Source organism: Erigeron canadensis, chromosome 9, assembly GCF_010389155.1.
Source record: "Erigeron canadensis isolate Cc75 chromosome 9, C_canadensis_v1, whole genome shotgun sequence".
NCBI classification, from domain to species: domain Eukaryota; kingdom Viridiplantae; phylum Streptophyta; class Magnoliopsida; order Asterales; family Asteraceae; genus Erigeron; species Erigeron canadensis.
The window spans coordinates 3,754,390-3,765,753 of record NC_057769.1 but is presented as its reverse complement, the minus strand read 5'-3'; the positions used below and the strand labels follow the sequence as shown (position 1 = coordinate 3,765,753).

Genomic DNA, 11,364 nt, shown 5'->3' with positions numbered 1-11,364 from the left:
GATATATGGCATTTTGAAAAAATAAATGTTGAAACTTAAAATGTAGACAAAGGAGATTTGCTTTATAATATAGTATAGATAATTTACACTCTAAACCTTTATTTTAATAATTAACACTTTAAGCCCTTATCATCTAAAAATTTCCACTATCAAAATTATATCAACCTACACCACTTGATATCTACCACCACCAATAATACCATCACCGACACTAATAATTACATTTGATGGACAAATTATTGGTAAAATCCGCTGGCCTTTGTATCTTTTTAATTTAAAACAGAAAATAATAAACTAGAATATTCTCTCGCCGCTAAAATTTTTCACCGTCACCGGCTTCTGGTAGATTTCCGTATCTTTTCGATCACCAATTGCCACCTTTGTATCATCTGTATCTAATCATCTATATCTTGTATATATATAGACAAAGATATACATATAGATTTCATTTTATATCAAATTAGCATCATTTACAAAGATAGCTCGTGAGTTTTGGATCTATGAAGAACACAAATTAAAATTATTTCGCGTTCAGAATCGAATTGGGTATTTAGCCACGGATTCGCTCTCCAACGACAATATAATTCATATTTCTCATATCAAGTAAGATTTAATATCTCTTTTTATTTTATATATATCCAATATTTGATGTGCAAAATTATGGGAATTGATTAAATTAAGGTCAAATTGACAAAAGGATACAATTATTTACCTTTTCGTGATAAAGGGGTAACACTAATTTTATTAGGGATGAATTTCAAGCCAATAAAGGGTGACTTGATGAGTCTAACAGCGAAAAGCTGACGTGGCAGGGCTCCAGGACGTTACTATCGTCTAGACTACTGCCCGTGCCCAAATAAGCATTAAACGAACGGGCTAAAGCGAGAGCACCCCCTCTTTCGTGGCTCAGTGTGTCAATTAGCATTCGATGTAAGCGTCCGCGTCAGGTTCATTTTCTCCGATAGGTTGATGGTTTTTCTTCGGCGAAATTTTGGCTAAAATGTTTGGTCAGAATTTTTGACGGAGAAGAAAGACTGTTTTCGGAGAAGAAAATGTTGGCGTGAATGAACGCCTAAATGCCACTTCAGCGAAAAGCTCATCAAGTCACTCTTTAATTTACTTGAAACTAGAGTTACCCTTTATTGAGAAAAGATAAATCAATTGCTTTATCTTGGCTATTTGTCCTTAATTTATGTGGGCATCTTTTAATTATACAGTAACAAGTTGTAAAAGTAAGATAACCGCAGCATAGTTTTCGGTAAAGATAGATAAGTTTCATCTCTTACTTTTTGTGCTGCTTATACCAGAATTATAGGCCTATGATTGGAGATAATGGAATGATGCTCTACATGTTATAGTACATTAGTACCCTAAGATTGACGCAGTAACATAGTTGTTTCTGGTTTTTAGGATTACTCCAACAGGAAATGGGATTGAATAGATAGTGATATAGTTTCTAAGTTTGGTTAATCTGTTACAAGTTCATTATCAAGCTCATTTTCTAAGTCCAATGATTGGTTTGCTTGTTTGTGATGAGGTGTTTTGGTGTGCTCTATTATAGTTATTAGTACCATCAATGTTTAGGAATCAAAGTAAGATAATTAACTGCAAATTAGTGAATCTCATTAAGAATAAGAAGCTTAGCTTACATTTTCCCCTTTGTAAGGATCTGATTTTTTTACTGAAGGATTAGAGACTCGGATTCAGGGTTGAATTTACTAAATTCTGCTAAAGTCCTTATTTAATTATAGGTAGACATTGTTGGTAACTTCGTGTATCGGGCTCTTTCACAAAATATTGAATTTAGGATTATCATCCATTGTGCTGTTTTTTTTTTTAATTAGTTGGCTTCGAATTGTAACAATCTTGCACATAATGATGTTTGGTTGTTTTTAGATGTGACCATTGAACCATTGATATAGGCATCTAAACAGATTGGATAAGTGGTTGGAAAGGCTTTACCGGTATGAATATCTAACATGCTAGACTTTTGTTATTTATGGTTAGCTTTTCAAATTGGAAAGTATAGTAATTCTATAACCAAATTAGGTAATGATAGTATTTCCATGATCATAATAGGTTCATATTATTTATATAATCAATTTAGCTAATGATTGTATTTCCATGTCAAAATAGTTAATGATAATATTTCCATAACAAAAATTGGTGCTTATAATATTTGTCTAATCAAAATAGGTAATGATAAATTTTTTTCTATTAATACTTTGCATACTATTATAAAATCAACTCTATAAATAGGGATTAGGGTAAATCAATTATGCTTGATTTGATATTTAATTAAAGTTTCTTTAAGCATCATTGGAGGCGATAGCATCTTCTTGAAAATAGGTAGAATTTTCTTCTTCATGGAGTTCTTGTTCTTATTCTATTTTTTAAAAATAATATGTTAGTGATTAAGTCATATCATAATCTTAATTGTTATTTTTTGGAACCCTTCATTTTAGGGCTTTCAATTGGGTCGGGTTGGGGTTGAAGGGTTGAAAATACCCAACCCAAACCCGAACTCGACCTCAAGCTGATATCATAATCGGGCTGGAAAACTCCACCGAAACCCACAACCCATCAATCCACGATTAAAAACGGGTTGTCGGGATAGTGAGTTTGTTGGTTGGCAAGTTAAACAAGTTGATGAATTAGCGCTTCAAATAGGCTGAAGGGTTTTTGGGTGGTTTCAGGTCCTATAGGTTGGTTTCGGGTCAAATTGGTTAACAGGTTGGCTGGTTGTCTAGTTGATGGATCAGCCTACTAGAAAAGTTGTACATGGATTTAAAATATCCTATCAGAAAAATTGTATATAAGTTCAAAATATTTGGGGGTTGACGGGCTCACTTGTAACCTAGATGGCCAACCTAAGCCGGGTCGCTCGTCCATGGGTCGAGAATACACAATTCTAACCAGATTTTCTTTTAGGTTAGTTTCAGTTCAGGTTGGATCGAATATTGTCGGCCCTACTTCTTGATTTTTCATTGATATATGAAGTTTATATGATCATTATTTATCCAAAAAGTATATTATCTGTTTCTTTCTTAATTTGTTGTATTAGTTGATGTTAGATGCACATATATCTCAACATTGGTGTGGTTATGTGTTTAAGTCAGGGTATGTGAGTTGGTAATTTTAAACACAAAAGAACATTGTCCAGTATTTTAGGGCCATTTAAGGAAGAATTGTCTATATGACAGCACGTTGATCTTGCAGTCATATCTTTTGTTTATTCTTCCTGTATAGAGGGTTATTATACGTTGGCAAATAGTTCTCCATCTTCTTGAAAAACTCCTCTTCGAAGTCTCTTTTTCTTCAATATCCTTCCATGTATTGCCACGTCACACAAACATATACTATGTAATTTCATTTCAGAAGACCCTCGAAGATTCATTCACAGTTCCATACCACCTCGCTGAATTTTGTATTCTATATATTGAGGATCTTTGTGACACTATTGGAAGGTGCTATCAAATTCTCAAATTCATTAGTCATGAAGTCAACTCTAGTGGACCGGTTCAACTACATTAATGATGATAAACTACAATTAGCGATCCCGATTGGACCACGCTTTCAAGCTGATGTGCCTGATTGGAGGGGCCCACCTCACAAAAATTACCCTTGTGGCTCTCTAATAAAATCAGACTCTTCAAAATGGTTGGGCACTGTGATATGGTCAACAAAAAACTCGACTCCAGTGAGTGAAGGGGATGTCATAGGAAAAGGAAGACCTGCATCTTGCAATTGTGCCACCCCTGGATCCATCTTATGTGTCAAACACCACATCAGTAAGAAGTCAGCCAACCTGCTGAACAATTTGGGACCTGCTTTCCAGAAATGGAGGTTTGATCAAATGGGAGAAACCATTGGCAAGTTATGGAAACAACCCGAGCAGCAGAGGCTCACCAATCTGATAAGAAAATGTGCACTTTCAGGTGATGAGTTCCTTAAACCTGCGTTGGAATGTTTTCCAAGAAAGTCAAAGAAAGACATAGTCAGCTATTACTTCAATGTACACATCCCTAGACGAATGAGCATACGAACAAGGTCGGGCTGTACGAAGGTTGATACAGATGATGAAGAGGAGAAGTCAAAGCCTCCTTGTTCCAAAGGGCCTAGAAAAAGGGCTCGGGTTGATGGTATGACTGGGTATAGTTCTAAAATTGTGAACACCAGGTACTTAACTGGACGAAGATGACCCTACCTTTTGGTGTCAGGACCTGTGCTACAAGTCAGGTTTTACTAGCTCCAATCTCCAAGTATTCTTTCACAGGTGATGTTTTTCTTCTCGTTTTTTCTTTATTATCAAGTACTTTCCCAACTAGGATCAGATTGAGGGAACATCAATAGGCAAAGTCCATATATATAGGTAGGGATTTGGTGGAGTTTTGCCTATGGTCCACACTCTACTTGCTGTGTTTTATAACATGTGATCCTGGTAGTATTATCAAAGTGTTTTTATTCTCTACAACTAATATCATACATGGTGCATAGGAGACATACTCTCGTTGTGCTCATATAGCTGAGGAGCCTTGATGCACCATCAGAGTCCCTTTTTGTTAAAGGTGGTTTTGTGACACGACAAAACATGAAATAAGCGTGTTTGGGTTGGTGCTAAACGGGTATGGGTATATAAAGGGTCCACATAACTAACATGTTTAATATATGGGTTGGGTTTTGGTTAGATTTCCTAACACACGTTTAAAACTACTAGTAAGAAAGTTGAATATTATATATCTATTTTTCTTACTTCAAAAATGGAGAAAAGGTTATGTTTTATCGTTTTTCTTCGCTAATATTAAATTCCGGAAGCAACCTCTCTACCTATTTCGGGTACACCCGTGTGCACCAAACATCCCTCTACTCTCCCTCCTCCATACCCTCCCATTCGCAAGATTTAGTATCATTGTTGTATACATTTTATCCGTATATTCAAACTATTTTATGTTTGTTTATACTCGTGCCATAACACTTCTCGTTTGCATGTCGTCGACACGGTTAACCCATGTACTAAATGGGTTAAGGTTTTTGGTTTTACTTTTCGACAATCATTTAAATTGGTGAGGCTGGGTTTGGGCCGAGATATGTGATCTTGTGAATAGTCCAACCCTGTGAATCCCACAACCCACAACTCATGAATCTTGCAACCCGTTAATCAGAAAATAACCCGTCTGTCACCCTTTTTTTTTCACGGATCATTGTGAGTGACTTGTGCATCATGTGTGAGATGACGATGGATTTTTTGTTAGATGGTTATTAGTTAACTTCCGTAGACTCAACGATACGACATGAAGCTTGTTGATCTATACAATGTTGGTTGCTACTAGTGGTAGGGTTAGATACTTCAACAAGAAGTAATTGAAGACCTATCATCATTTTTCGCACGGTAATTGCTTATTAATGCATTACGTATATGCGAATCTACCACTATGCGCAATAGACCTTTTTTTGGGAAAATTGCTAACAAGGCCAAAGCAAGTTCGCCACCAACTATAGCAGTACTGCACGCTAAAATTTGTCCTTTTTTAATGCATTTACCCCAACGCAAACATTTTTGTTTCCTTATGATGTTCGGTGTTGCAATTACCGGGAAAACGTATAGCAATATGAAAATTGAAAATGGTAAGATATGAGGAACATAAAAACAAAACATAAATTGAACATGTAACATAGCATATCCTATGCAATGTTAGGCATATAAGGTCTTATCCAATCATCATTTCTTTCTCATCTCTTTGTCGCTGTCACATTATCACCAAAACAAAATAAAGATTGAACATATGACATAATATATCCCATGCAATGTTAGGCGTATAAGGTCGTATCCAATCATCATTTTCTTTCTCATCTCTTTTTCACTGTCACATCATTGCTACCTCATTTTTTTTTTTTCTCATTTATATTCTACAAAATACCACTACTAACAATATCTCTTTCTCAGGTTTTTCTAAAATAATTTATTATATCTTAAACATAAATAAATTTTGTTTTTAAAACTTCATTGGTTGAAAATGGTTACATGCCCAACCAAGCCATTTTCAACTTCTTTCTAAAGAGAAAACACAACAGAAAATGTCATAAAAAATTGTGTTGCCAATCATGTTTTTTAAAAAAATGGTGAGAAAATGTTTCAGAAAACAATGGGTTGGGAAAGGCCTAAAAAGGCCCATATGTTCGCATGTGGTTTCTAAATGTGACAATGAAATAATCCACTCATTTTGGAACTCTATTATAATTTTAGGGGTTTGGATTTTTTTTCTCAATTTTTTCTTGGGTATTGTAAAACAAGTATTAAAGTAAAATAAATAAGACAAGATCTTGATTCTTAGATCATGGTTAGATTGATGCACGAAGATTCACGAAACAATTAATACACGATGATTTTCATGATGCACAGTGATTTTCAGTAAAGAGAAACCTATTGTTTTATTTGTTTTCCTTTACACTTGTTTTATTTTACCTAAAACTTATATTTTTATAGTCTTGAGTTTCAAGAAGGGATTGGTACCTCAAAATGTAAACAACTTTACACGACTTGTTATAGTGTGTATCAAATTTCAATCCCGTTATGTAATGAACTTAAAAATTCTGTATATTAAAAACTTACACGTGACGGTTTATATGGTTGTCACATATACCTACTGAATCAGATTTGAAAATTCATTACATTCAATGCACAAGATTGAATTTCTTTATACACTATAACAATTCGTGTAAAATTGTGTACATTTAGATGTACTAATATATCTAATCGTAATAAAATGTTTGAGATTTTTTTTATTACAAATTATCCTATTATATAGGCTTTTCATGTTAAATGGTTACTAATTAACTTCCATAAACTCAACAACACGACAAGAAACTTCTTAATCTATATAATGTTGATTGGTACTATGTAGGGGTGTTGATGGGTCGGGTTAATTGGGTTTCGGGTTATTTGGTTCGGGTTATTCGGGTTTTGAAGAATTATTAATTTATCCGTAACTCAAACCAAATAAGATTTGGGTTGTTCGGGTTTGGGTTTTTTTGATCGGGTTTTGGGTAACCCAAATTAAAATGTGATTGAATTTACGTGCATTAGTTACGAAACATTGCAGCAATATAATTCCAATTTCAAAAACTTAAATAATAGTGATTCTTATATAGATTAAGTTCTTTATATCCAAAAGTATAAACACTTTTGATTATGCGTTTTTTGAATTATTGCATGAAAAGATGATTGTATTATTAGAATAAAAGTCATAAAAACAAATAAATTATAAATTATAAAAACTACTGATATTAAATAAACAAATTTTGACAATATAAAAACTCTTCTTATATACATATTTTTATCATCTTTTATTCTATGTTGTTAATACTCAAATATCGGTTATAACGGTCTTCGACCGATATTTGAGTTATTGGTTATAGATTTGTGTTTTTTGAAGAGAAGATAAAGCGAACTTCTTTTGAATCAAATCAAAGCATATAAGAAGTGGCTTGGAGTCGATGGTATAACGGTAATTAAAATATTATACAATATGTATTATATATATAAATATAAAATAATTAATACCGAAAATAATTATAATTATACTATACATAAACTATACCTATAGCTAGAAAATAATTGGAGCGGTAGACCCTACCACAAACAGTCACTCACCTCCTTTTCTATTTTATACTCATATTATTATATAAACAACTTGAGTTAATGCTCAAAATAGTGTACGTGAAAAAAATAATTACCAAAATGGTGTAGTTTCAAAAATATTTATTAAAATGATGCTTTTGTAAAAATTATTTACCAAAATGGTGTTTTTATAAGGTTTGTATTATTTTACTTAAAACTAAATTTTGCTTATTTTACAATCTTTACTAGCTAGACCATTAAAACTTAAAGCTTGTAACCAAACTAACATCTATCTATTAATCTATCAACTCTATGTTCGATTTGTAATCGTTTTTCGGGTTTAAATGTTTGGATCGAGACCGAGTTAAAGTTGTAAGACATACTAACATAGTGACATTTACACGTACATAAAGTTATAAGGAATACTAGTAACATACATATACTTGTACACAGTGACACTTCCACCATATACTTCCACCATATATTCAAGGTGGCTCCTTGCAAATTAATATATGTTAGAGATTTTTTACAATTTTTATTTAGGATCCTTCTTAAAATATATAATGGAACCCTTTGGATTTAATTTTTATAATGAACGAGATACGTTACCCGGACATTACCCCGGGAGACATTATATGTATTGTGTTCCGTACTACGTAAAAATTATTACATGCTTTTAGAAACATTATATAGCTCAAAACCTGAGTTGATATTGATTTTTTAATGAGAAAGCAATTATAAATTAGAAAAAATGGACAGTATAATTTTATAACAGATTAATATATTATATAAATTCTAAAAGATAATAAGTATGAAAGTAGAATATTTAAAATAAAAAACAAATTAATAATACAAACATAATTAAAGCTAATTTCCGAAATCATTGAAAATATAAAGTGAAGCAAAAATAATCCATAATAATAAAACATCAACTGGAATAACATTGAAACTAATAAGTATTGCAAACAAATTTTTTTGAAGATGGTTAGGCGTATATATATTCAAAACATACATCATACTGTTTTGTGTATATATACTATGTAATAGTTCACTTGTAATCAGATGAGATAATCTTAAAAGTGTTACAAACTTAAAAAATAATAATATGCAATTAAAATAAGTGGTCTTTTGTAAACAAATTGGAAGTAATTTAAAAGATCAAAATATAATTTGCGAAGCCCAAAATTAAACATAATAAGATGGGTCAAAAAGAAAATGAAGTGACACATTAAGAAAATGAAAACGGGCCCAAAGAAATAGAATGGCCCGTTATTATTCTTTACACGAATTTACGTACATTTGTTTTTAATAATATATATTAACGAGGCATATTAAAATAAAAGCTAACTTACTTCTGTTCTATTCCATTTTTAATTTAAAAATCAAACCAGAAGCTAAGGTGTGTTTTTTGATTTGCTGTTTATTAATATAATTAGTTTAATCTTATTAGGTGGAATGTTTTAATTTGAAATTACTATAGAACTAGAAAAGGGAATGATACATTAATATGCATAGTTTTTTTTTTTTGCATTGATCGACTATCACTACATCACGAAATATTAAAAACATGACCATGTTAAAATTCGCGTCATCATTCGTATGCTTTAACTCGGTCTCGATCCAAACCTTTAAACCTGGAAAACAACTACAAACCGAACATAGAGTTGATAAATTAATAGATAGATGTAAGTTTTGTTACAAGCTTTTAAGTTTTAATGGTCTATTAAAGATAATAAAATAAGTAAAATCTAGTTTTTAAGCAAAATAATACAAAATTTACAGAAACACCATTTTGGTAAATAATTTTTAAAAAAATGCCATTTTAGCAAATACTTTTAAAGGTATACCATTTTGATAAATATTTTTCTCAAATACTTTTAAAAGTATACCATTTTGGTAAATATTTTTTTCACATACACTATTTTGATCATTAACTCTAAACAACTTACTAGTATTTCTTTGGGACTCCAAACTTACATTAAATCCAATTTAATTTTTGAAGTCCGTGTCTTTCTTCTACCTCACGTCCTCACCTATTCCCAAACCCAAAAATACCCACTATTTTTCTCTCCACAAGCAAAGAACCACCTATTTCCCCACCGAAAAAATATGGCAGTTACTCGTCTCTGTCTCTCCCTATATCTATATATTTATATACGAGTAATTATATGTAAGTATATTATCTTCATCTTCTACCAACATTGATCCACAACAATTGCCAACACCACCGAACATGTCAATCACTCCCCCTACAGGTTGTTACAGATGACCGATGGGAGCTGTTGTGTTGTTGATGCCAATGGGAGTCGCTGGAGAAGTGAAGACAGAGAAACCCTTCTGACTGATTGCTTGAGAAGTGAAGACCGTTATTAACACCGTTAAAACTGAAAGTTAAAAGCAAAATACCGGTAAATACCACCGATATTATCGGAGCCGTTATTTTGACCGGTATTTTAAGAAGGGACCGATAACCGTTATACCACCGGTATATCACTAGTAGTAGTAGTGTTATTAACAACATAGTTTTTATTATTGTATTTTTAAGCTTGCACGTTTTTGATTTTATTTATAAATGAAAATTTAATAGTTAAATAATATATATTTTAAATAAATTTAATGTGTTGTATTAATGTGTTATAAATGAAAATTTAATATGCAATATTATGCATATAAGGCCATATCTCATATCTTTCTAATCTCTTATTCACTATCCGATTAATTGCTACATAAAATGGTGAGATATGAGAAATATGAAAACAAAACAAAAATTGAAGATGTAAAATGATATATCCTATGCAATGTTATGCATACAAGGCCTTATCCAACGCACTTTTTACTCATTGTCAGTTTGTCACATCAATCGATATATCATCTTTTTCTTATTTCATATTACTATATCATTAATGACGAGCCTTATGAACAGTGTCACGTGTCATGTGGTGCTGTTCTATTGGTCTCGCCTGTATCCCGCGTTTTTCCTCAGATTTTGCTATATCGAATTCTGTTAAGGTTATTTTTTGTTCGGTTTTTCTTGGTTTCCTACATAGTTTTTTTTTTCTTTTGTGTTTTCTTTCTATTGGTCCACCTATACCCCGCGTTTTTTCGGATTTTGCTATATCGGATCCCGTTAAGGTTATTTTTCTTTCGGTTTTTGCTGGTTTATTATATAGTTTTTTTGCTATATCGTTTTTTCTTTCTATTGGTTCATCGTATACCCCCCATCACTATTTAGATTTTGTCATTTTCGATCCTGTTTGGGGTTTTTTTTTGTGTTCATCATAGTTTTTTGGCTTTTGTGTTCAGAATTAATATATTGGAAACTTTTACACAAAATTTAATTTTTTCTTTGTTATTCCTATTTTCGTTAAGGTTATTTATCTTTTGTTTTTTTTGGTTTTTTGATACCTTTTTTTTTTGGTATATGATCTCCTTTATTGGTTCATCATATACCCCGCATCACTATTTAGATTCTGACATTACGGATCCCATTTTGAGTTTTTTCTTTCGTTTTTTTTTTGCATGGTTATCAATAGTCACCATGCTTATTAAAACTTGACACGTCGCATCGGCTATAAAGTGACACATCGCACGTTTCCTATAGTTTGGATTTTGCCACATTGCATCCTGTTCGGATTTTGTCACGTCTTTTTCTTTTTTAGTTTTGTTTTTCCTTTTCGGATTTTTTATTACGGGTTACTTTTTTTGTTTTTTTTCACACTTTTTAATTGTCATTCAACCTTATTGTG

At 32.0% G+C, this 11,364-nt stretch overlaps 1 protein-coding gene and 1 long non-coding RNA gene across 2 annotated transcripts; both read left to right on the top strand.

Annotated features, from left to right (window-relative positions):
- Positions 1-293: 293 nt before the first annotated feature.
- LOC122583068 lies at positions 294-1,285 on the top strand. Its single transcript, XR_006321308.1, has 2 exons — positions 294-603; positions 813-1,285. It is a non-coding gene; the product is annotated as an uncharacterized LOC122583068 (long non-coding RNA).
- Positions 1,286-1,925: 640 nt separating this feature from the next.
- LOC122583067 (AT-rich interactive domain-containing protein 2-like) lies at positions 1,926-4,478 on the top strand. Its single transcript, XM_043755510.1, has 2 exons — positions 1,926-1,964; positions 3,379-4,478. The coding sequence occupies exon 2, from the start codon at positions 3,497-3,499 to the stop codon at positions 4,199-4,201; it is 705 nt and encodes a 234-aa protein (XP_043611445.1). The 5' UTR covers positions 1,926-1,964; positions 3,379-3,496; the 3' UTR covers positions 4,202-4,478.
- Positions 4,479-11,364: the final 6,886 nt, after the last annotated feature.